At 44.1% G+C, this 27,518-nt stretch overlaps 1 protein-coding gene across 5 annotated transcripts in view; it reads left to right on the forward strand.

Annotated features, from left to right (window-relative positions):
• The window catches only part of CDH23 (cadherin related 23), a 600,475-nt gene that overhangs the window by 143,386 nt on the left and 429,571 nt on the right, over positions 1-27,518 (forward strand). For all 5 annotated transcript variants that reach the window (XM_027858426.1, XM_027858400.1, XM_027858408.1 and 2 more), the window contains exons 4-6: positions 262-404; positions 1,314-1,361; positions 1,661-1,753. In XM_027858426.1, coding sequence (XP_027714227.1) covers positions 262-404; positions 1,314-1,361; positions 1,661-1,753 — 284 coding nt within the window. The remainder of the gene's footprint in view (positions 1-261; positions 405-1,313; positions 1,362-1,660; positions 1,754-27,518) is intronic.

Raw genomic sequence — 27,518 nt, forward strand, 5'->3', positions numbered from 1 at the left:
TTGGGATCAGGGACTGCCTTTTACTTTACTTTGTATCCCCAGAACTTACATAGTCCCTGGCACAAGTAGGCACTTAATAAATGCTTGTTGGCTGATTGATTCATGAAATGAGCATAGTAATTCTTAGACTACCTGCCCCACAGTGTTGTTGTGAGGGAAGGGCTCTGCCACCCTTTGAAAGCACCATATAAATGCCAATTACTGCTCTGTACAGCAGCTGCCCCACCTAATTCCTGCCTTCTGCCCCTTCTGTTTCTCCAGGCACCTCAGTGACGCAGCTGCTGGCTCGTGACATGGATAACGACCCCCTGGTTTTTGGGGTGTCTGGTGAGGAGGCCTCTCGATTCTTTGCGGTGGAGAGTGACACAGGGGTTGTGTGGCTGAGACAGCCCTTGGATAGAGAGGTATGACTGTCTCATTACCTAACAATCTTCATCTCATTTGGGGGAGATGGCCAGCTAAGCTCTGCTTAGCTAAATTTAACTCTGCTTACCTGGTTCCTTTCTACTAATGACGCTATTTCCCCTAGCAAGTAATGCCATCTTACTAGGTCAAGTCAGATCTCTCTTAAAGGGTTAATTATTTTCATTTTTTTCTGGAAAACCCCAAAGGAGCTATTAGCCCTGGATTTAGCCTTGAAAAGCAATATAGAGGGGCAACTAGGTGGTGCAGTGGATAGAGTACCAGCCCTGAAGTCAGGAGGACCTGAGTTCAAATCCAACCTCAGACACTTGGCACTTATTAGCTGGGTGACCCTGGGCAAGTCACTTAACCCCATTGCCTAGCCAAAACAAACAAACAAACAAACAAACAAACAAACAAAAGCAATATAGGAATGTGAGAGAAGCAAGAATTCTCTCCTGTTCTTTCTGTCCCTCAACAAAGCAACCCCTAATCCACGTTTCCAGATGAGTAGGAAGTGATGATAGGCAAATTCTTAGCCTGATTCCTAGTAGGATGGAAAGTCCCTGAGCACTGAACTGTATGTCTCTCTTCATGTGAGCCAAACCTGCCTCAGACCAATCTCAGAAAACCCAATCTCCAAGTGGGCCTCATGGCTACTATCTCATTGTCTGGGGAGCATCTACCCCATTCATCCTCTATTCTCTTTATTGTTCCTACGTCTCAATTCTCTACATAAAAAGCAGGGCTTATTTCTAGGGAAGCCTCTGAAAACCCTGATGGAAGAAGGTGGCCTAGTCTCCTGGGACCATATTGGTATCTTTCTACCCAGATTCCATACCCTTTTATCAGCTATAATAACAGAATGAACTCTGCAATGTTTAACTCTTCATTTCTCCACTCTCTTCCAGACCAAGTCAGAATTCACTGTGGAATTTTCTGTCAGTGATCATCAGGGGGTAAGTGTCCCAAGAACCTTATTACCTATGAAGAAGTGTTCATAAACTTGAGGGCTAGGGGTCCCCAACACTTTCTGGGTGGGAACCTTAGGAATTGAGGTGTTACTTTCTCTCTTTTTACATAGATGGGGGTCTATAGGTATAGAACATTACATTTCAAAAAAAGCTAACATATAAAGTGCTTGGCAAATCTTAGAGTCAATAAACAGTAGTTGATAACATTTATTAAGCACCTATTGTGTACCTAGATTTCAGAAGTACATGCTGACAGTGAGTATCTTGGCTCTTTTTCTTTCTAGGTGATCACAAGGAAAGTGAACATCCAGGTTGGGGATGTGAATGATAATGCTCCCACATTTCACAATCAGCCCTACAGTGTCCGCATCCCTGAGGTAGGAGCCCAGTATACATGTGAGAATGGTGGAAGGTGGGAGGGGTCAGGAGAGTCACGACTCTGTCTCTCTTCTTCTGACCATGCTGCAGTCTTGTTTCAGCAGCAGCAGCATCTGCCACTGGCAGGGTAGTGAATAAATGGGCACTGTAGGGGGTAGGGAGGAAGGTGGTAGTGGTGTTGATTATTAGAGAAACCAGTCTGGTCTAGACTCATGTATTCCATCAAGATTGAGGGGAAGAGGCTGAATAAATAGATTTGTGGGGTAGAATTTGGCAAGAGAAGAGCCGAGTGTTTTGCCCTCTAATTTTGTACTTTGGGGCATTGGAATTTGTTTGGTGTGGTTGGTAAAGGGTCGTCCCCTGAACTGGGTTATATTAAACACTGATTCAGCTCTTCCTAGCTGTGGCTGGATCCAGCTACTCACTGACGAGAAGTGAAGGCATCATCCTTAGAGGACAGCATTCTCCTTAACCATTCTTTATTTCTTCCCCTCAAGGACTCGCCTGCTTAGTCTTCTCATTGTTGGACTTTTGACCCTTTAGGGCAGGCTATGAGTGGCTGAGTTTGCAAAATTGCATGTGTGTGAAGTCAAGTAACCTCTGGCAACTTGAGAAGTACAAGTTATTATATTCCAAAAACCTCATTAATAAACTGACCCAGTGAGACGTCAATCTATCATCTTCTGTCCCCTTGGTGTCCAGGGACAACTTTACATCTTTAGAAAAAATGGGCTTCAAAGATAGTCCTTGGGATGGATGGGGAATGTGGTACTATTGTCTCCAATATCAGCTTTCAGAATTAAAAGAGAATTGGTATGAATGGTGGATAGAGTGGAGGACTCAGAACCCAAAAGACCCAAATTCAAATCCTGCCTCAGATCTGCTATCAGTTTCCTCCCAAGGGCACTGACAGAGTCTACTACATATTTTTTTTTATGTTCACAACTGAGCCCTTGCTGCTGCACACCAGGATCTTCCCTGGTTGGCTATCATACTCTCTTCAGCATCTTTTTAAAAATTATTTCTATCTTTATTCTTTTATGACTTTGTTGTTGTTGAGTCATTTTCAGTCATGTCCAACACTTTGTGACCCCATTTGGGGTTTTCTTAGCAAAGATACTGGAGTGGTTTGCCATTTCCTTCTCCAGCTCATTTTGGAGTTGAGGAAACTGAGGCAAACAAAGGGGTTAAGTGACTTGCCCAGAGTCACACAGCTAGTAAGTGTCTGAGCCTCGATTTGAACTCAGGTCCTCCTGACTTCAAGGCCAGTGCTCTATCCACAGCACATCATTTCCACGTCATCTCCCCCTCCCCCAACTCTCTCCTCTTTAGCTCTAGTATCAGGTGAAGAAGTGACACCCACCACTCTACTTGTGCCTTTGATCTTCCCTTCCACCATCTCCATGAGCTTTTCCTTTCAATTATTCCATCTTTTTCCTTAATTTTAAATTTCTCCTTTATCTAGCAACTCCTTTCCTATTGCTTAAAACCATGTCTAGATCTCCCCAATCCTTAAAAAAACCCAACAAACTTGATTCTGCCATCCCTTCATCCTGCCTCCCTTTCACAGCCAAAGGTCCTGCAAATCATCTTTACTCACTGTCTCCTCTTCCTTTTTTCTCACTTCCCTTTCAGCCTCTTACAGTCTGACTTCTGGCATCGTTTCTCAACTGCAATTGTCCTCTCCAAAAGTCAAAAATGATCCTGTAATTCCTAACTCCTTTGGCCTCTTCTCATTCCTGATCCATCTTTGCCTCCCCAGTATTTGACATGGCTAATCACTCCATCCTCTGAATACTCTCCTTTGTGAGTTTTTCCAGGCACTGTTCTCCCTCAGTTCTCCTCCTACCTACATGGTTGCCCCTTCCTACTCTCCTTTGTTGAATCATCATATGCATCCCACCTGCTATGGGGGTGTACCTCCGGTCTTTGTCCTGGGCCTATTTTCTTCTTTCTCTATATCATGCACTCTCATGGGTTCATCTAAAAACTTTATGCAGGCAACTCCCAGATCCATCCCCTGTGTCCCTCCTGAATTTTAGTCCTGTGTCATCAGCTGCCTATTGGAGATCTCCAACTGGCCCAAAGGCATCTCAACCTCAACATACCAAAAAAAGAACTCATTATCTTCTCTGTACCCCTTCCCCACAACCCTTTTCTTCTCACTTCTCGATTTGCATTTGAGCACCACCACTATTCCGGTTACCCAAATTTGGAACCTTAGAGGTATCTGGGACTTTCTCCTCTCCTTTACCCATCTTATTCAATCAGTTTCAAAGTCTTGTCAATCTACTCCCACAGTACATCTGTCATTTGTCTCCTCCTTCCCATTCACTCAGACACCACCCTGCTTCCTGCCGTCTTCGCCTTATGCCCGGACTGTCATAATAGCCTTTGAAATGATCTCCCTGCCCTTAAGTCTATCCTCTCTCCAATCCGTCTGACACACTACTACCAAAGTGATCCTAGTAAGTATAGATCTGAACATGTTACTCCACTGCTCAAGAAGTTCCAATGACTCCCTCTTGCCTTGAGGATAAAATACCACTTCCTTCCTTTGGTATTGAAAGTGCTCACAGTCTTGCTAATTGAGCGTCATCCTCCTTCATGCCCTCTATGAAGTCATCCCAGCCAAACTGACTTACTTCCTGACCCTTGTATGTGACCTGTGTCTTTGTGTCTTTGCCTGGGCTATTCTCCCTGCCTGAAATGGATTCTTTTCTCATCTCCACCTCATCAATTCACTAGTTTCCTTCAAGGCTCAGTTAAGTGGGCATGTCCTACAAGATATCTCTCCTGTTTCCCCCGCCACAGTTGTTAGTACTCTCCTATCAGAAAGTACCTTACATCTATGTTGTATGTGTTTTGTATTTGATTTTCTTTGTATACAGGATTACCATGGTGTTTCAGTAGATTGGAGTCTGGAATTGGATTGGAGTCTGGAAGACCTGGGTTCAAATTCTCCTTCACATAGGGAGAATTTGGTCCTTACTAAGTGTGTGACCCTGGGAAAGTCATTTAACATGGGCCTTACTAAGTGTGTGACCCTGAAAAAGTCATTTAACTCCTCTGTGCCTTCATTTTCTCATCTGTAAAATGAAAATATTAAGTTTTCTGGTCTCTAAGAGTCCTTTCCAGCTAGAACTCTATGATCCTTTATTGTTTTCCCTGAATGGTCTCAGCTCCCTGCAGGTAGGGATTATTTCATCTTTTTGTCTTTGAGTCTCCAGCACCCAGCACAGTGCCTGATACTAATACTAATAAATGCTTATTTAATCAATAATTGAATGAATACAACAGGTGCTCATATACGTTTGTGAGAGTGGGAGGGGTGGGTGTGGGATTTCCAAAGATTTGGCCCCCAGTGTGTTACTCTATAACCTTAGGGAACATGGAAATCTACTAAGTGGCCCCTGATACCAGCTCATACTTTACAGTCCCACCCCATCCAGCCTTCTACTCAGGCCATTTTGACATCTTTCTACTTCAATACAGCATACCCCATCTCCTCCCTTCCTTTCCCTCTTCCTTCCCCTACCCCCTTCCTTCCATCTCTTGCTCTAAGAACAGTCATTCAATCAATAGAACTATTTCTTCTAGAAAGGGCATGTCAACTGACTGCCTTGCACATCCGCTCACCATCTTAGTAACTCCTCAGACCCAAATTCCCTGCCATGGCCCCCATTTCCTTTGTTGTCTCCTCCTATTAAAACATAAGCTCCTTGAGGGTAGGAACTGTCTCTGTTTTTTCATTGATGTTATTAGCCCAGGGCCAGGTATAGTGAGCTCTTAACAAATGCTTTTTCCATCAATTCATTCATTCACGGATGAGTCAAATGGAATGTCTGGGGACTTCCCACCAACAATACAGATTGCAGCCCATCTCTTCCTGCCGGGTCTTTGTGAACCTTGTCTATGTCTTCGTCTAAGTCTGCCAGAGGGGAAACCCCCAAAGTGTCAGGAGCCAGTTTCACTTTCCCTTGATATCATGAAGATGCTAGTGGCTCACACAAACTGTTATCCCTTGCTTTATTATATTGATTATTATATTGAGTCATTATATTGATACTGAATATTATTGTGTGCTTAACACAATTTCTATACGACAACAATATTAAAAATAGATGATACGTTCACTTCATCAAGGTTTACTAAGAAGTACATTGTATATATATTATATCTAGATCCTAAAGTAGGTAGTACAAAGGTTGTTATCTCAATTTTACAGGTGACAAAATTGAGGTCCAGAGAAGGAAAGTGACTTGCCCAGGGTCACCTAAATTGTAAGTGGCAGAGATGATGATAACCAGAGCTAGGATGTCTGGTCTCTCTTTAAGGTTTGCAAACCACTTGACATAGGATATCTCTTTTGACTGAATTCTTGCAAAAACCTTACAGAGTTCTATTATTATTATCCCCATTTTATAGTTGAGGAAACTGAGCCTAAAGGAAGTTAAATGACTTGCCCACAGACACACAGCTGCTGTGTCTCAAGTCCAGAGTGCTATGTATGGCAGCATCTAGCTCCCATATAATCATCAATCTAGAGTCATAAGGGCCCTGAGAGATCAGTCAGTCCATTCACATCATTTGCAGATGAGGAAAGTGAGGCCCAAAGAGTTGAAGTGACTCATCTACTGTTAAACCGATAGTATTGAGAGAGCTGGGATTCAGACTCAGGTTCTGGGACTTCAATTTGAACCAAAGTTTTCTAACTCCAAACTCAGTGGTGTCCCCTCCCTCCCCAACACAGACACATCCACACCCACACCCACCCCTCAACACTTCCTACCACCCCCCCATACCCACCCCCCTTTACAAATACCCTCTACACCCACAAACACCCCCCACAAACACTCAACCCTACCCCACCCCCCACACACCACATACATGCCTCCCAGTACAATGCCAAATGGATGGTACAAAGTTCAGGTCAGAGGACAGAGAGGTCAGTGTTAAGAAAGGGTTCACGTAGGAGTGGGATGGAAGAGTGGAAGAGAGGAAGGGGAGACATTGCAGTCTAAAGAAGAGCCTGAGCCTAACTGTCCAGGGAGAGATGTGTATGGCTGTCCAATGAGCAGCACCATGTGCCTGGAGCCAAGGAGGGGCTGTGCTGGGAGATAAGATCAGGAACACTGCTTGGGGCTGCAGTGTTCTGGTTCCAGTTTGTGTTTCCCAAGGTAGCGCCAAACTGAACTAATTACTGCTATTTTATCTTACTCTGCTGTCTCTTTTTACTTTTGCAAATGTCATTATGTCATTCCCTTTCTATCTAGAACAGGCTTTCTTCTGCTTTTCCCTCAACCCCTATGGTCCCTTCCCCACCACTGTCCCAATCTGTTCCGTCCCTGATCACCACCCTAAACCACTGATGTCCCACCCCAACCTCATGGCCCCTTCCCCAATACTGACATCCCCTCCCCACCCCATGGTCCCTTCCCCACCACTACCCCAGTCTCTGTTCCATCCCTGATCACCATCTCGAACCACTGACATCCTTTTCCTCAGGGTCACTTACTCCATGATGCTGTCCATAAATTGTTTTCCTAAAAATAGAGGTCTCAGACCTATACCTGGTAACTAGCTCTACTTGCAGCTAGACAAGCCTGATTATTTCAGTTATACTCTTTTCTCAGTCCTGATTTTCTCCTGACACTGCGAATCCCACCCTGTGCCTCAAACTACAAAAGGACTTCAGTAAAAAAAAAAGACAAAACGACTCCTTGTGACAGCATGAGGTGGGGGTGAGGGGAAGGTGGCAGATGTGGCTAGAAGGAAGGTGCAAGTGGGCACCCTTCTCTGGGACACAGGGTGAGGAATAAGGCCCTGAAAGCCCGTGCTTGGATGGACTTCAGAACTCCTTACTTCAGCTGTTTGCCTTGGGCTTCCCCCAGAATGCTCTGGGTTGCAGCTTCATTCTGGGTGCCCTCGCCTGTTTGGAAGTCACCCTAATTTAATTAAGGGTCTCTATGTGCCAGCCTGCAGCCTCAACCCCATGCTCTTTAAACCAAGGGCACTGATGAGAGTTAATGAGCCACAAATCCATTGCTTAGCTGGCATCCTGGCAAATTTGGCTGGCCCTCTGTCGGGTGGGCACTCTTCCCATGGTGGAGGGCAGCAGAGAGAGGAGGGGTTATGGGGGAGTGAAAGTGGGGAGGAGGAAGTCAGACTGACACCTTCTAGACTCTTGGATCAGAATGTCAAGTTCTTTTCATTGCCATAGACATTCTCTCCCCTAAACCAGCAGCCCCGCATCTCCTAGGATTAAAGAGCTCAACCTAGAGAAAATTTTATATACCACCTTTATGCTTTATTGTACACTTGAGGAAACTGAGGCCCAGAAAGGTTAAGTGATCTGAAGGTCACTCAGGTACTGACAGAGACAGAATTTCAGCCCAGGTCTCCTGACTCCAAATTCAAGGCTCCTTCCAAAGAACCACACTGCCTCTGATGTCCCAGAGTCCTGTCCCTCCCTCCTCTGTCCTGATTGATTCCTGTAGCGCCTAGTATCTGTAGCAGGGCCCCTATCCCTGCTGCTTCTGCAGTTAGAACAATTTCACATGGATTGTGCTGGTGGGATGGTGGAACCTGGTGGATGGTGGGGCCTGGGACCATAAGGCAAAAAGCCCTGGGTTCTAGTCACTCTTCTATGCCTAACTCCTTCTGTTAGTTTGGCAAGCCATTCAGGGGAAATTGAGGCTCTTGTCAAAAGGAGACTAAAAATGGCCCTCCCCCTGCTCATCTGACAAACAAGGAGGTGGGTTACATGAGAAGGGTCTGTAACACTTAACCCATAGAAGGAAGGAGCCAAGTTAAAGTACATATTGTTTATTTCTTCAAGAGGCCTTGGGTGGCTTTTGCCCGGCTGATACCTGATTCCCTCTTCGCTGCTGGACCATGGACAGTGAGGATGGGGTGACAACCTTGACCTGTGCAGTCCTCTCTACTTGTACAGCACCTAAGTGATGCGTGACCTGAGGTGGTCTTAGAAGTGGTCAGCAACTGGGCCTGGTGAGGGCTTCTCCCCTTCTAATGTTGGACCACCCAGGCTGTCAGATCCAATCCTGGGGTGCTCAATGACGTCCCTCAGGCTCCACCGTGGTCTGGGTCTGCCATGGGTGCTGAGTACTTCACCAGGTACCAAATATACATGTACCCTGAACTAATGGGGATGGGGGAGGCTGGACGTAGGCATGAAAAAAATCGATACACATAAGAGAAGCATAAATGAGTAGGAGGAGAAAGCTAGATGCACAACGGACAGGACATTGGACTTTAAGGGCATTGGAGTTGGGAAACCTGGGTTCAAATCCTGCCTCAGCAACTTACTAGCTGTGTCACCCTGGGCAAAATCACTTAACTTTTCTTTGACTCAGTTTTTTCATCTGTAAAATGGGAGAGTACCAAACTCAAATAGAGATCCCTCCCCACAGTACACTGACTTAGGAAAACACAAATTAACATTATCTGTGTTGCGTTCTATTTTTATTTATGTTGTTAAACATTTCCCAATTTCATTTTATTCTGGCTTCACTCAGGAGGGGGACAGAGGGCCTTGAGTTTGACACCTCTTCCCTAGTGGTCAAGAAGGTGCCACCTGCTTTGGTGGAAGAAGTTTCCTTCCCTGGATGTTGCCTACAGCAATGAAATCATAGGTCCATTCCCTGTTCCTACCTTAATGGAATACTTTGCAGTTAGAAAGGACTTGGTATACCTCCTAGGAGGTGTGGTAGCCAGGGCATTGGATCTGAATTCACAGGGGCCCAAATTTAAATCCTGCATACCATCTGTGTGTCCTTGGCAAGTTCAAATCCAGCCTCAGACACTTACTAGTTGTGTGGCCCTAGACAACTCACTTAGCTTCTCTCTGCCTCAGTTTCCTCATTTGTAAAATAGGAATCAACAATAGCACTTACCTCTCCAGGTTACTGTGAGGATCGAATGTGATAATATTTGTAAAGCACTTAGTATAATGCCTGGCACATAGTGCTATGTTAATGTTTATTATTATTATCATCATGTGAAAAATGAAGGGTTGAAGTAGGCCAACACTAAGGCCCATTCTCGTGTTAACACTCTATTATCCTTTACAGATGAGGAAATTGAGGGCCAGAGAGCTTGGGATGTGTCCACATGAGCACCACAGCTGGGACTGAAGCCCGGCCCCACTGACTCCCAGATGTGGGCTCCCTCCTCCCCACCTTCAGGCTGCCTCAGCCTGGCCTCCTTGATCCGCCATTATACAAGATGGCGGATGAAGCTGTGGGAGTGCTTGGACGGAGAGCTTTGGTGATGACTTTGAATATAGGGAAGAGGGAGACTTGAGTATTTAAACCCCCCCCCCACCTGTCTGGCCACCTCCCTAGTGCTCTGAGGTGTACACGACCCTTTATAGACATAGTGCATTTGAACCTCACAACCTGATTCCAAGGTAGCTCCTGCCATTAGGATCCCATGAGATAATATGTGGAAAGCAGACCTTACCCCTAGACCTTTAATCCAATCGAGATAAAAGCTGCACTCAAAATTTTGGGACACCCTGTATCAATGGTAGTAGTAGTAGTAGTAGTAGTAGTAATAGTAGTAGTAGTAGTAGTAGTACTGGTAGTAGTGGTAGTACTGGTAGTAGTAGTAGTAGTAGTAGTAGTAGTAGTAGTAGCATCCCTATTTAATAGATTCATCTATTTCATAATTTGCTAAACCCATCAGGGATGGTGTACAATAACTTACATTGATATAATGTTTTAAGGGTCACAAAAACTTTATGAAGATAAACTTAGTTGATTCTCACAACATCCCTGTGGGGACGGTAGTATGGGCCCTATCCCCAGCTCTTTACTAAAGCTCCAAGAAGGTGACTTGCCCAGGGTCACAAGCTAGTAAGCACCAGAAGTGAACTCCTTTCTCTCCAGATTCCATGTCCAGGGTTTTTCTCAATACACCATGCTTCCAAAGGGCTGAGATCCCACCTCCATCCTAACCTGAAAGGTTAGATCATCCCCGGGGGGGATGAGGTACACACACCCCACTGAGCCAGTTCTAATCTTCTTCTATTTGGAAGGAAATAAGCATTTGTTAAGCACCTATTGTGAGCCAAACAGTGTGCTAAGCAACTTACAAGTATTCTCATTTGATCCTCATGACAACCCTGGGAGGTAAGAATTATTATTGTCCCCATTTCATAGTTGTGGAAACTGAGGCAGATGGAAATTAAGTGACTTGCCCAGGGTCACACAGCTAGTGTCTGAGGATGAGTTTGAACGCAGATATTCCTGACTTTGGGCTCAGGGCTCTATCGACATGGATATCTACCTGCCTCTCTACAGCTGTCTCCATTAATCCACTTCAACTCAAGCAAGGGCCCTTTCCTCTTGGCAGGGCATTTTACACTTTGACTGATCTTCACAGGAAGTTCCAGCCCTTGGAATAGGGTGGGTTTAGTGTTCCTGACACCCCAAGAAATCAAGGCAACGAGGAGTGAGGGGCTGCTACAGGCAGGACACTTAGCCCTCTGGTAGCAGAGCTACCATAGCTACAGCTGGGCAACAGAGGCCCTTCCGTCTCTAGGCAGGCTGCACATGAGTGCTGAAATGTCACTCAGCCTCGGAGCCTTGACTGTACCCATGGACTGTTCATCCAGCAGGTGGGCTTGGACACCGAGATGGAGCGCTGGCTCACGTGGAGGCGAGGGGACCTGCCCCCCTACCTCCCTGGAGCCCGGCTGCCCCCTTGCCAGGGCACTAGCCGGGGAGGCAGAGCAGGTGAGTGTTTGGGTTTATTTGTTCTCTGCTCCCTCCACACTCCTCTCCCTAAGTTGTTCTACATGTAATTATCCATTTTATCAGGGCGAAAGGCCCTGCAATTCACTTGTCGAACTCCTAACGAGGCAGCGTGGAAGCTTTCAAGTCCATAAAGAAAGGGGAAATCCTGCTAGAATTGGCAACTTAATTCACCAAGCCAGCCTCGACAGACCTCATTAAGTTCCCGTGTATTCATTTCAGGCTAATGGCTGTCATGCTGACTGCTGTTTGATTTGCTGTAATAGACTTTTATAGCTTTCCAATTTGCTAAAACGTGTTTGCCTGCGTCTGTGCCCGGCTCTACTGCTGTAGTACATCAGTTAGGCGTTGGTGTGCCTGCCACACTGACCTTCAGGTGCTCTCCTCTGCTCGCCTGAGCTCTGCTGCTGCTCTGCCCACCCTGAGCGGCTCCTTGTCCCGCTGCTTACCTGCGTGGCTTCTCCTCATCTGGCGTTCTGGATCCCTGCGCAGAGACGTCAGCAAGGAGAGAGCCATGGGCCACCTCCTCTGGGTGGGGGAGGTAGGAGATATACAGCACTTGTGTCTAAGGGCGAAGGGGAAGATGATGAGGCTCAGAAGCCTGGTTTAAGGTAGAGGGCCCCTTTGCTTGGTCAGACGGGATGGGAAAGGGTCAAGAATGACAGAGTGTAGAATGTGTCCAGATAATAACTCAGACATCCTTAAAGACATGTGTGCTCTTCCTCAGTCACTCAAGTTCTCTTCCTTCCCAAATTGTTGTTATTCGGTCCTTTCAGTCCTACCCAACTCTCCATGACCCCATTTAGAGTTTTTTTGGCAGAGATACTGGAGTAGTTTGCCATTTCCTTCTCCAGCTCATTTTACAGATGAGTAAACTGAGGCAAATAGAGTTTAAGTGACTTACCCAGGGTCACACATCTAATAAGTACCTAAGGCTAGATTTGAACCCAGGAAAATGAGTCTTCCCCATTCCATGCCTGGCACTCTATCCACCATGCCACCTAGCTGCCCCAAATTACCTTTTATTTATTTGCATATGTGCTGTATCTCCACCCCGAGCAATCTCTTTAAGAGTAGAGACCGTTTTGCTTGCTTATATTTGTATTGCAATGCTTAGCCCACTGCCTGGAACACAGCAAGCACTTAATAAATGCTATGTCCATCTATACCTGGCTGTCTATCCTCTACCCATCTATCGACCCATCTCCACATCTATTTTTGTTCGAGACAGGACCTGACCCAAGACCTTCTTGTCTCAAAGACCCCGTCTCTCCATAGCCTCATGTGGCATCCCTTGCCTCCCCAAACTCTCATGATGCTTGATGGGTTCTTATTCTACTGCCTTGCGCTGTTAATTCTCCTTGTAAATGTTTGATCTCCACTATGAGATTATAAATTTTAATAGGTGGAAACTATAGCTTACACCTCAAAATCCATTGTGGTCCCCAACTGAAGTTAGGAGCTCAGCAAATATTCATTTGAGTAAAACCCAAGATAAATCCTGTGACTTATAAGCATCATGGGAAGCCTGGCATCATGGATAGAGAACCATCCTTTGAACTAGGAAGACCTAAATGCAAACCTAGCTTCTGATCTACACTGGTTAGGAGATCCCATCCTACTTACCTCTTGGTGCCTTAGGCAACTCTAAGACCATGTACTTCACGTGCCAACTTGCGTTGAACTCTGTCAAGGGATCCCACTGATGTGTGGGTGTGCTGCATGGGCATATCTGTCTCTGATTCTGCATGGTTATTCCTAGACATAGCGTTGAACAGCCCGGGGTCATCTCTGCACCATGATGAGGAATCATAGTAGGACTTAATTGGAGGATCCATTCATTCAGCAAATATCATCGAGCAGCTCCTATGTACCAGGCATTGGAGCAAGGAGATCCTGGCTCTTCCTTATTCCCACAGCTGCTGGTGCCCTCCCCTCAATCGTTTTCCCTTGTATTTCTTCTGTATATACTTATTTAGGCACATAATTGGTTCTTTGAAGAAAGGGACTGTTTTTGTATCCCCAGTATTTAGTATAGTGCCTGGCACATAGTAGGCACTTAATAAATATTTATTGCCGGCTGATATAGGATCATAGGTTTGAACTAGAAAGGACCTTAGGATCCACCTTGTTCCATCTCTAAATTTTACTGATGAGGAAAGTGAGGTCCAAAGTGACATGACGTGACCTGCCTATGGTCACACAGCTGCTAAGTGTAAGAGGTTGGTCCCAAGATCTGTGCACTGTTAATTCCCTATCTTTGTATTTGTGTTTAATCTTGGATCTCTAGATTATATGTTCCTTGGGGGTAGAGACTCTACTAAGCTTCACATGGACCATAATACCTACTTCATGTTAACCCAGACTTTGTTGACTTCAAGGTCCAGCACTTTATAGATGACACTGCACTATAACTCTAATAGAATGCAAATGTCTTGAGGGCAAGAACTGTTTTGTTTTTATCTTATTCTGCACCCTGAGTGTATCGCCCAGGAGGCAGCTAGCCAGCTTTCTCATCTGTCCTCTGGAATTGTGATTGGTCATTACTTTGATTGGAATGCTTACGTCTTTATAAAAGTATTTTGAAAAGAAAGGTGAGTATAAAAAAACACAGGGTATTTTATTGTAACTTGCATTTGGCAAAATAAAAATCCTGGCCCTGAACCTGGGCACTGAACTCCTGGCACCCTTACCCATCTTCTAGCTTCCTGTCTAATGCCCGCACATGCCTTGGGTGGAACTTTACCCAGGTGATACTTGAGACAGTTTTTGTCCACTGCTTGAGTCACACCCATACCCTAAATTTCCTGCCAAGTGCCCTCCCCCCAAATATCGTCTACAAATAGCTTGCTCCATGTAGGTGGTGATGGGGAAGTGGGAAGGCCCCCGGTGACTGAAAAAGTCAGGAGTCTCGTCATAAAAGGGGCCAGCAGTGATGCCTGAGCCCCCGCCCCCACCTCCGCTCCATCCCAGTCACAGGCTGAATGATTTATAAATTGGATTCTCTAGTTGCAGTGAGAAGAGCTCTCTGGCTGGTATGTTCTGTTCCTTCTAAGGTGCCAGCATGGTTCACAAGAGCGCCGTCTGCTGTGCCAGGAGAAGGCACCACTTGACAGGTGGTATTAATTTCTACCATGGGGCCACAGTTCCTGAAAGTCCCCTCTGCATCCATAACCACCTACCTATTGATCCCAGGGAAGGAGACCAATAAATCATCTCTGGGTCTCACCAGTCTTGCTGGACAGAGCCTAAGTGGCTCTGAGGAGTTCGAGCAGCAGGCTCTGATGATGTCTCTATGCCCCCCCAGGTGACCATTGAGCAATCTGAGCTTCCCAGGCCTTTCTTCTGCCCTCCATCCCTTCCTTAAACCAGGGCAGTGATTAATAACCTGGAAAACCTCCTGGTAACATCATAAAGGTGCCCCAGTCCACAGAAGCAATGGCAGGCATGTTTTGTGCTTTTAGTAGTAAGGTATGGGGGAAGGAATGAGGGATTACACAATGGTGGAAAGAGTCCTGAACAGACCTGGATTCAAGTCCTTCCCCAGCACTAGCTGTGTGACCTGGGCAAGTCAAGAGGCAGGACTGGACCAAAGGTCTTCCTGAATCAAAGGCCAGTTCTCTCATTGCAACATATCCGATGGCATCTCTTTCTGACAATGTTATCTCTGAGCTCTCATACCATTCACTGTCTGCATCTCTCATTGAGTACTTATTATACCTTTCATTTTTAATTATTTATTTTAAGCCTCAGTTTCCTCATCTGTAACATGGGTATAGTACTATATATTATTATTATTGTTGTTATATTAGCTCCTTCAGAATTATGGAAAAGAAAGTGCTTTTCACTCTTAAAGAGCTACATTAATGCATATTGTTATCATAGCAGACAAAACAACAGCCCCTCCCCCTGTTTCAAAGACGTCCAACTTTTTAGATAATCTGAAGAATGCCATCTTTTATTTTACCAGTGCATTTCTTCAGGCACCTTTACATCCCCATCTCACTGAGTTTCTTGATATCACTGTGATGTTAGCTGAAAGCTATTCTTCCCACTTCATAGAAATATAAAAGCTACAGCCCAAAGATGATCAGTGACTGTCCATGGTCATACAATGAGTTGGTGACACTTGGGCTTCCCAATCCCTCCATGCTGCCCCTTTATGTTCTGTGATAGACAATTGGGCATTTCTTAATTTGGGGCAGCTTTCTGTTGACTTCAAGTGGCAGAATTGGGCTCTTACTCAACCGAACATTTTGCATGGAGAGCTGAATGCCAAGGCAGCCTGTTGTCTAAGTCCGCCTTAGAAGATGGAGAGCTAGAAGGTCTGGAGGTCCTCTTGTTCAACTCCCTCAGTTTGTGGAGGGGAAAACTGGGGACCAGCAAAGGGAAAGAACTTGGCCAAACCCTCACATCTACTAAGGAGTAGAGCTGGAATTCATTCTTAAATCCTTTGTGCTTAGTCTAGAGTTCATTTCATGTGCATATGCATGCATGTACACACACACACACAGTCTCTCACTCACTCACTACTGCCTGCATAGTCTGAAGTTACTTGGTTAAAGAACTCTATGTAAAACCTCCTTCCTTCCTTCTTTCCTTCTTTCCTTCCTCTTTCCTTCCCTCCCTCCCTTCTTCCTCCTTTCCTTCCTTTTTTCTTTATTATCTCTATTTATTCATTCATTTACTTATTTTTAAACTCATTAAATTTCGGTTGATCATTTTGGGTTTTATATCACCTTAATTTCCAAATATATCTCTCTCCCATCCTCTGTCCAGAAAACCATCCCTTCTGACAAAAAATTTTTAAAAGAGAAAAAAGAAAATATTAGTTCTGCAGAGCTCACTGCTACTATTCTATCTGAATCCTCCAGGACAGAAAATGTTCCACTCCCCACTTTCTTGCCTTTCCAACCAAGGGAACAAGGTGCATTTTGTCCCCTCTTCAAGCCCAAGTTTGGTTACTTTAATTAGACAACCCTTAGCTTCACTGTTGTCATCGTCTTTGTTGTTCTCCTTGCCAGTTACATGGTTTCTCATTCTGCATAGCATTGTCCTGCTTCAGCTGAATTCACTGCATCAGTTCATATAAGTCTTCTTATGTTCCCCTGAATTCTTCATATTTTTTCATTTCTTATGACACAATAATTTTCCATTCCATTCCTGTGCCACAATTTGTTTAGCCATTCCCCAATCACTAGGTACCTCCTGCCTGCTTTTAAATAGGCCAAGCTAGGCTTTTGACCATAACCATTTGTGTCTTACACTGAAGGACGCTTAAGGCATCTTTAGAATGTATGCTGCTTGAGAGTGCGGATTGTTTCATCCACTGTATTTGTATCACCATTGATTAGTATAGTGCCTGGCACAGAGCAGATGCATGAAGTGGATTGGTGGACCATCTTGGAGTCCCCTGGTGAAGACTATTCATATCATTCTATAGATGAGATGTCAAGAAGTCTCTTCAACATGAATCCCATTCTACCATCATAAGAGTTAAAATCTAGACCTAGCCAGACACCAAACCCAGCCTTTCTGACTTCTGTACTATCTCCCCAACCTCCACCCCTACTGCCGACCTCCGGTATTAAGCCCCCAAGTCTTTTCATCAGTGAGTATGTGTAAGGGAAGCATGAAAGAGACCCAGTAACATAAGACACAATTCCTGCTCTCTCCTCTTATAAATATAACAATGAAAAATAATGGCTGATATCTACATAACACTTTGCAAAATTGGGTAAAGTTTTTCACATATCTCATCAGATCTGAATCTCCTTGTAACCCTGTAGGGTTACTAGGAATTACTATCTGCATTTTGAAGATGAGGAAACCGAGAGGTAGAAAGGTTTCAGTGACCATGGTCAAAGGAAGCAAACGTCAGAGTCAGAATTTGAATTCAGGTCTTTCTGATTGCTCTTCCCACATTCTCTATCCACTTGAGCACACTACCTCATTCTACCCAAGTGACTAAAACAGCAGTCCCTTTGCCCTGACTGAATGCCCCCCCCCCGCCTGCTGGTTTGTTTTTTTTGTTCATTTTGTTTTGTTTTGGCCCTCAGACCCCAACAAAGGAAAACCAGAGGAAAAAAAATGAATTCAGCCCAGCTTAATTTGCCCAAGGTCTGTGAATTTGGGGAAAGAGAAGTGAAGGGCATCTGACCTCTGTGGCTAATCTGGCCATCCCATTTTTGCCCTTATCATCTCATGGAGTGACACAGCCCCCTGCCCAGGACAGAGCATGGCCTCCTCATTCCTCACCAGTCCAAGTCAGAAAAGAGGACAGTGAGAGAGAAAAGGGTGGAGGGGTTAAAAAGAGGAACTCAGATGTAATTAAAATTATTATTTTGTTTTAATGGTAATAATGTTCTTAATTACATCAGTTTCCTAGCTGACTCTGGCTGGGTGTCTTTGGGGGCCCATATAATTCTATTGCGACGACTGCAGGACCCAGCGCCATGAATACGAAACAGCGGGAATGAGCATGGAGCCCGAGCTACAGCACATTAGCGATTCTCTTACACATGCCAGGACAACTTTTATTATTTTTCCCCCCTTTAAATAAAGAACCTTTAAATTGAAGGAGATGATAACAGCCCTGATAGGAGAAGATGTTTCTGCTGCATTGTTGAGCTGTCAGCAGCCTCATGCTGGGCATCTACCTGTCTTCTTCTCTTCTTTTCCTTTTAAAATGGTCTCCTCCCCTGGTCCGAGGGGAGGAAGGATTGAAGTAACCCTTTAAAGTCTCCCCGATCCTCCAGGCAAGGGCTACTCAATTTTATCAAAGGGAATAAGCCTGTAGTCCAGGTGGCCTTGGGAGCAAATTCCTGTCCCAGGGCACCGCGTGTTGAGTTACTCCGGGCTCAGTTTCCCTATCTGTGAAAGAGGAATAGATCAATGAAGGTTGTTAATTGAACTCTTAGTGAGAGGTAAGTCAAGTCAGCTAGCACTTTTTAAAGAGTAAGTAGTATTTTATTTTTTTCCAATTAAAGGTAAAGATGGTTTGCAACATTCATTTTTAATAAGATTTTGAGTTTCAATTTGTTTCTCCCTTCCTCCCATCTCCCCTCCCCAAGATGGCAAGCAATCTGATATAGCTTATACATGTGCAATCATGTAAACATATTTCCACATTACCCATGTTGTGAAAAAAGAAACAGAACAAAAGGGAAAAGCCACACAAAAAAAGTGAAAATAGTATGCTTCGATCTGCAGTCAGACTTCATAGTTCTTTCTCTGGATATGGATAACATTTTCCATCATGAGTCTTTTGGCATTGTCTTGGATCCTTGTATTGCTGAGAAGACCTAAGTCAATTATAGTTGATCATTGCACAATGTTGCTGTTAGTGTGTACATTCCATTACATTCATATACCACAACTTGTTCAGTCGTTCCCCAAATGATAGGCATCCTCTCAATTTCCAATTCTTTGCCACCACAAAAAGAGCTGCTATAAATATATTCATACATTTGTACCCTTTCCCTTTTTTATAATCTCTTTGGGATACAGATCTAGAAGTGGTAATCCTGGATCAAAGGGTATGCACAGTTTTATAACCCTTTAGGCATAATTCCAAACTGCTCTCCAGAGTGGTTGGATCAGTTCACAACTCCACCAACAATACATTAGTGTCCTTAATTTTCCCATATCTTCTCCAATATTTATCATTTTCCTTTTCTGTCCTACTAGCCAATCTGATAGATGTGAGGTGGCACCTCAGAGTTGTTTTAATTTGCATTTCTCTAATCAATAGTGATCTAGAGCCTTTTTAATATGTGTAGATAGCTTTAACTTCTTCATCTGAAAACTGTCTGTTCATATCCTTTGACCATTTATCAATTGGGGAATGACTTGTATTCTTATAAATTTGATTCAGTTCTCTATATATATTGAAGAAATGAGGCCTTTATCAGACATACTGGCTATAAAAATTGTTTCCTATCTTTCTGCTTTCCTTCTAATTTTGGCTGCATTGGCTTTGTTTATGCAAATTTTTTTAATTTAATGTAATCAAAGTTATTCATTTTGTATTTCATAATGGTCTCTATCTCTTGTTTGGTCATAAATTCCTCCCTTCTCCATAGATGTCAGCTAGCATTTATTAATCACTTGATATATGCCTGGCACTATGCCAAGTGCTGAGGGCACAAAGAAAGGCAAAACCAGTCCCTGCCCTGAGAGAGTTCCCCATCTAATGGTGGAGACAACATGCAAACACCTATGTACAAACAAGATATAAAGGGGATAAATGGAAGAAAATCCCAGAGGGAAGGCACTAGCATTCAAGGGGACTGGAAAGGCTTCTTGCAGAAGGTGAGATTTCAGCTGAGACTTGAAGATGGAGCTGAGGAGGGAGAGAATTCCAGGTGTGAGGGCCACCCAGTGACTACACCCAGTCAGATAAGGGAGGGTCTTGTGCAAGGAGCAGTAAGGAGGTCAATGTCATTAGATTATAGAGGGAATTGATAGGTAAGGAGATTGAAAAAGTAGAAAGGAGCCAGGCAATGAAGAGCTTTAAAAACCAGAGGATTTTCTATTTGATCCTGGAGGTGATAGGGAGCTACTGGAGTTTTTTGAATAAGAGTGTGATGTGGTCAGACTTGCACTTTGGGAAGGTCACTTTGACAGCTGAATGGAGGATGGACTGGAATGGGGAGAGACTTTAGGCAGGGAGACCAACCAGCTGGTTACTGCAACAGCCAAAGTTCATAGGAGTCATCCTTGACTCCTCACTCTCTTCCCCTGCCCCCCAATATCCAATCTATTGCTGAGTCTTGTCAAATCTACCTATATAACATGTCTCGCAGATGCCTCCTTCTCTCCCCTGACACTGCCACCACCCTGGTGCAGGCATTAGAGGGATCAGAATAAGCTTCCTGAAGATTTTACTTGAACTGAACTTTGAAGGAAGCTAGGAATTCCAAGAGGCTGAGGGTGAAGAGGGAGGGCATTCCAGGCATGGGAGACAGCCTGGGCAAAGGCATGGAGAGCAGAGAATGTCATGTACAGGGAATTACAAGTAGGTAAGTCAGTTTTTCTGGAACATAGAGTAATTAAATAGAGTAATGTGAAATAAGCCTGGAAAGAAATGTTGACTTATTACTTGGGAAATTGTTTGGTAAATTCTGGTCCCTAATCTGGAAGCTCTAGGGTTTTGAGGGTCCATATTGCCATAGCCCACCCTAATGAAGCAGCCTGATTCTGCATTCTCAGCAGAGCCAGCCATGAGCATCCAGGTCTACCTTCCTCATCTGCCTAGATTTTTTTACTTAGGAACTAAAAGGCCTTGATAAATCCAGCATTTAAATGGGGGGGAGGGGGTTGGGGATTTGCAGCCGTTTGCTTAACCTCTTATGATAATGATGATAGCTAGCATTTATATAGCACCTACTATGTGCCAAGCACTATGTGATCCTTGCTATAACCCTTGAAGGCAGGTGATATTATGATCTCTGTTTTTACAGTGGAGGAAACTGAGACAGAGGTTAAGTGACTTGCTCAAAGTCTCACAGCTAGTAATGATCACCAATCAATTAACCAATCAGTATTTATCAATAAGTATTTATTAAATACCTACTATATTCCTGACACTGTGGCAGCTCTGTAGAATGCTGAACTCAAGGACTGAAAGAGATGGATTCAAAGCTAGACTTACCAACTGTATGACCCTGAACAAGTCTTTTAATCTCCCTGAGCCTCAGTTTCCTCCTCTATGAAATGAAGAGGTAGCCTCTGAGGTCACTTCTGGCTCTAAATCTTTGATCTTCTCTGACAAAAAGAAATGAAACTGTCCTTACTCTAAAGGAGCTTATGGACCTGGAGTCAGGAAGAAGTGAGTTGGAATCCAGCCTTAAACACTTACTAGCTGTGTGATCCTCTTTACCTCTGTCTGCCTTAGCTTCCTCATCTTTGAAATGGGGAGAATAACTGTACCCACCACCCAGAGTTGTTGTGAGATCAAATGATATGATATTGTAAAGCATTATAAATGCTAGCTAGTATTACCTTACCAATCATCCCTACCACCCAGAGATGTTACAAGAAGGTAGGAGAAATCTATGAAAGTTCTCTGAACAGTTCAGGGGAAACTTACTTTTAAATCCAAGCTATTAATCATATAGTCAATTACCATTGAATTCTTGTTGATTCCTCCTGATTGACAAAGAACAAAAAGAAACAAGGAAGACCTATCCTCGAATAGGACAGGGGAGACTGGCTCTTTCTTTCCCCCTCTTCTTTTCTTTTCTTTAAATGAATAAAATTCTGAATCTAGGACTTTGTACATAAGACTGAGTTCAGCCAGGCTCCCCTTCCAAGCCAGGCCAATCAGTGGCTCCAACTAGGTCTTCAGCCTGCAAGGTACCACTAATTGAGAATGCAGGGTGGTGCTTTATCAGGTCCTGGGGGAAGATAAGGGAATGCAGAATGGCATATCAGACCCTGACCAGAGAAGCCTCCATTTTATGGGGTGGGTGAGACATACCTATGAGGAAAAAAGATGGAGGACCTAAGTCCCAGTGGTTGCCCAGAGCTTTCAATGATACACTTTCAAAATAAATTATGGCCCATAGATGGGATTCATTAGAGCAGAAATTCTTAATCTGGGTTCCACAGACTCTGTGGTCTGGGGATAGATTTCAGGGGATCTGTGAACCTAGATGGGAAAAAAAGTTGCATCTCTATTTTCACCAACCTTTGCTTTCCTTTGTAAGCCTTCGTATCTTATTTTAAAGCATTATCCTGAAAAGGGGCTTGTAGGTATCACAAGACTGCCAAAGGCAGAGATGTGCTGGGAGATGTTTAAGAATTTATCCTTTGGAAATATAGGATACATATTTAATATAGGACACATTGCTAACATTTTCTCCATCGCTTTCTTAATTTCAGACAACAAAATGATGAATCAGGTCCATATTTATAGCATTTGCTGATTTCCGAGGTGTAAATGCTCATACCAGAAATTTAACAATCAGCTCTTTCAGCTGACTCCTACATACCCTTGACCAGAAGGATCTATGACACAAAAAGTGTAAGGGTTAAGAATCTCTACATTAGGAGAAATAGAATAACTAGAGCTCGGTTGTGATAACATAGGAAGACTTCCCAGAGAAGGTGAAATTGGAATGGAATTCCTTGATTCTGAAAACTGACTTCATTTCCTTTACCAATGTGCCAGGGGCATGAACATCGTAGATTTAAAGATGTGTTGATGTTCAGTCCCTTCAGTCATGTCAGATGCTTTGTGACCCCATTTGGGATTTTCTTGGCAAAGATACTAGAGTGGTTCACCATTTCCTTCTCCAGCTCATTTTTGCAGATGAGGAAACTGAGGCAAAGAGAATTAAGTGACTTGCCCAGAGTCACACAGCTAGTAAGTGTCTGAGGTTGGATTTGAACTCAGGTCTTCCTGACTCCAGGCCTGTGCTCTTATCCACTGTGCCATCTAACTAGATTTGTAGTTAGGTACTTACAGATCTTCCAATCCAGTTCTTGAATTGTCCAAATGAGACAAATGAGGCCCAGAGAGAGTCAGTCAATAAACATTTATTAAGCACCTACTATATGCCAGGTGCTGTGCTAAGTGCTGGGAATACAAAAAAAGGCAAAAGACAGTCCCTGCCTTCAAGGAGCTTACAATGTAATGGGAGAGACAATAAGCAAACAAATACGTAGAAACAAGCTATATACAGGTTGAATAGGAAAATAATTAACAGAAGGAAGGCACTAGAATAGGAGAAGTTTGGCGAAGGCTTCGTGTAGATGACAAGATTTTAGTTGGGACTTAAAGGTAGCCAAAGAAGGCAGTAGGTGGTGATGAAGAAGTAGAGCATTCCAAGCTTGGATGAGAGCTAGAGCAAATGCCCAGAGTCAAGAAATAGAACAGTCAGGAGGCCAGTGTCACCCAATTGAAGAGTACATGTTGGAGGGTAAGGCTTAAGAAAACTGGAAAAGGAGGAGAGGGCTGGGTTGTGAAGGGCTTTGAATGCCAAATAGAGCACTTTGTATTTGCTCCTGGAGACAATAGGGAGCCACAGTAGTGCATTGAGTAGAGGAGTGACATGATGGGAACTGCGCTCACAGGAAATCATGTTAGTATCTGAATGGAGGATGGATTGGAGTGGGGCGAAGCTTGAGGTAGGCAGACGCGCCATCCAGGTGTAGGAGGATGAGGCAGTGGCAGCACCCATAGAATGGCGGCAGTGTCAGACAATTGTTTTCCAGAGCATTCGGCCATTTCACAGCTCCAACAACAATCTATTTATGTTCCTATCTCTATCATTCTTCACTGTACCCTGCTGCCACCTAGGACCTGGATATCTCTCAATCCCCAGCCAGCTTTAGGGCCATGTCCAAGCTAGTATTCCTAGAATGTGCCTGGTGTGCTGGCAGAGGAGATGGATTTGGTATTCACGGAATCTCTGTTCCCAAATTAGCTCCTCTGAGAAGTCTTCCTGGCTATCATCACCCACCTCTCAATTTAGGTTATAGACCCATATTGTTCATGGAATAGTCTTTTCTATTTAGCTAGCACTTCCACATATGCGAGACTCACAACATCGCTGGCGCACTGAAAGGGCAGGTATTATTATCTCCATTTTACAAATGAGGAAACTGAGGCTTAGGAAGATGAAACAACTTGGTCAAGGCCACTTCAGTAGCAAGTGGAAGAGCAAGGATTCACATGAAGGTTTCCTGTCTTTCAGGCTGGGATTCTTGGTGCCCCTACAGCTGCCACCAAGTTGTGAACCTTTCCTGGCACCCAGGAGCATTTTAGCTCCCAAGGGCAGCAGTCCAGGATGCAGCTTTGCACTTCTTATCTTATTTGGGCTCCCCAGCTCCCCATCTCACATCCTCTGCCCTGCCCACTGTCCTGACAGGTTAATCTGTTGGCAAAATAGCTGAGGGACAGGGTTTGCTGTTCCTGCTGTGATATTGAAGCCCTGAGCACAATAGATTTGTTTTGATGTGTTTTGCAGGCTGCCTGGCCCACCTTATTTTCTAGTCAGGAGTGGGGGAAGGAAAAAGAGAGAAAGAAAGCTTTTGGTTGACAGAATTATAATAATTTCTCTGATTCCTTAGCAGCCTTTAATTACTTTGCAACTTTGTGGGGCTGGCTGAGAAGGATGCATGGAAGGGGATGGGCTCTGCCTCGATTAATAATTGTAAGTGGAAGCATTTTGTTCATCTATTAAAAAGCCCTCTCTTCTCAACAGATAATTCCACTGAGAGTCTTCAAATGAAACGTAATCACTAGGTACAATGTAATCTCCCCAGGAGAAGCAATCTACACTGTCTTTCCCACCAATTGGTCAGCCTCTCTCTGCCCACTTTCTCCTCACCACCTCCACCCCCCAATCACTGGTACCAGCTTGGAGAGAGTGAGACTACGATGTCCTTGAGAGGTGGGATCACTATATACAAATTGTCTCCACATGATCACAGATGGAGAGAGACAGAAGAGAGAGAAGAGAGAAAGAGACAGAGAGACAAAGAAAGACAGAGACAGAGAAAGAGGGAGGGAGAGAAAGTGGGAGGGGAGAAGGAGGAGGGAGGGGGAGAGAGAGAGAGAGAGAGAGAGAGAGAGAGAGAGAGAAAGAGGGAGAGAGAGGGAGAGAGAAAGAGGGAGAGAGAGAGAGAGAGAAAGAAATGCCATGTGAAGAAATGTCTCTCTCCCCCTTCCCATCTTCCTTTCATCCCTAGCATAGTGCCTGGCATAAAGTAAATACTTCATGGTCGATGGGTTGATTGATTTTCTTTTGTTCTACAGTAAATCAGCAAGTACTCAGTGAGTGTCTATTATATGCTTCCTCTGGGCTAAGTCTTTGGGATATTGATGTGACCTATAGTCCAGACTGCAAACTGTCTATTTACATGTTTGGGAGATTTTCACAAATTGTACTTTGTGTCTTGTGCCCCTGTCCAGGATTTTCCTTGGGAATACCCAAATGTTTCTCATGTCTACCTCTCCTTAACCCAAGGAAAAGTCCCATGTAAGCACTCAGGCTAATAAGACATTGATATAGAACAGGTTTTCATTCCCCTGAGTCTGTAAATAGTCAAAACAATTTTCTTTCCCTTTTTATTGAACCCTCCCCTTCCCTCACTAGGTACCTATATAATCTTCTTGACTCACTGTACTACTGTAATGTTGAAGTCCTTACCCCACCCCAAACTCCAGCAAAAGAAAAAAACTTTGGATTGTGAGAATTTGAAGTGGTGTTGTGCAGTCATTTTCAGTCCTGTCTGACCCTTCATGACCCCATCTGGATTTTTTGTGGCAAAGATACTGGAGTGATTTGTTATTTCCCTCTCCAGTCCATTTGACAGATGAGAAAACTGAGACAAACAGGGTTAAGTGACTTGCCCAGGGTCACACAGCTAGTAAATATCTGAGGGCAGATTTGAACTCAGAAAGAGGAGTCTTTCAGACTCCAGGCCCAGAGCTCTATCCATTGTGCCACCCAGCTGCCCTGAGAATTTGAATAACCCACCTCTATAGTGGACCCTGCCTCCCTAGGGCCCTTATATAGCCATCTAGTCTACTACCACTTTAAAATCAAGCATTCTTCTCAAGTAGAATGTACTTGAGGTCATCAGAGGGTCAGTCCTTTTCCCCTGGACCTTCAATGTCCACATCACTCACAGTACCTGTGAAGGGCAAAGTCCATGTCTATTTTCCTACATTATTGCTGTGTCCCTGGATGCTTCTCATATACGATTCCTATTTGGTCTCACAATTTCCACAATTCATCCAGGAATTCATTGTTTTCTGAGAAATCTAACCCTAGAGGTATCCTTGACTTTTCTTTCTCTGCCACCGTGTACAATATCCAGACATCCATAAGGTCTCTTTCATTCACATCCATCATTCTCTCCACTCATGTGGCCACCACCCTGGTTCAGACCCTCATCTCCTCTTGCCTGCATTATAACAATCATCTTCTACTTGGACTTCTAGCTTCTGGTCCCTCCTGCTTCCAATCCTTGTCACATTTCAAAATAGTCTTCCTAAAACACAGTTGATGATGATACTCCCATGCTCAAGCATCTTTGAGGATTCCCTGTAGCCTCAAGGATAGAATATAGATTCCTCAGTTTAGCATTCAAAGCCCTTCTCAAACTGGCTAGAATTCACCTTGCCTACATTCTTTCTCTTCACACATTCCCAGTTCCTGCCAAACCAGCTTACATCCTGTTTCCCAAACTCAACACTCTATTTCGTGACCTCTGTTCTTGGAAAAGCGCCTTCACCTTCACTCCCTTAGAATCCTTGGCTTCCTTCAAGACTTAGCTCATGTGCCGCATCCTTTGGGAAGGCTTTCCTGATCCCCTGAATTGTTTGTGCTCTTTCCATTCTCCTAGAATTATCACATATGGGGGCAGCTAGGTGGCACAGTGGATAGAGCAGCAGCCCTGAAGTCAGGAGGACCTGAGTTCAAATCTGGCCTCAGACCAAACACTTGACACTAGCTGTGTGACCCTGGGCAAGTCACTTAACCCCAATTGCCTAAAACAAAAGAAAACAAAACAAAAAAAAAGAATTATCACATATGTATGTATCTGTCCTATATGTCCTATCCCCTTAGTAGCATGTAAGTTCCTTGAGGGCAGGGACTTTTTGTCATTTTATTTTTGTATCCCTACAATCTAGCATGGTGCTTTTTATAGAATAAGCACTAATATGGCCCAGTGGATGGATAGAGCACTGGGTTTGGAATCAGGAAGACTCATCTTCATAAGTTCAAACCTGGCCTCAGATACTGTGTGACCCTGAGCAAGTCACTTAATCCTGTTTGCCTCAGTTTCCTCATCTGTAAAATAAACTAGAAAAGAAAATGGCAAGCCACTCCAGTATCTTTGTCAAGAAGACCCTAAATGGGGTCATGAAGAGTTAGACAAGACTGAAATGACTTAACAACAGCAAATACTGATTGAACTTCATTCTTTCCAGGATCAAATGAGGTAATATTTGTAAAGTAACTAG

Source organism: Vombatus ursinus, unplaced genomic scaffold, assembly GCF_900497805.2.
Source record: "Vombatus ursinus unplaced genomic scaffold, bare-nosed wombat genome assembly UNPS02000749.1, whole genome shotgun sequence".
NCBI lineage: Eukaryota > Metazoa > Chordata > Mammalia > Diprotodontia > Vombatidae > Vombatus > Vombatus ursinus.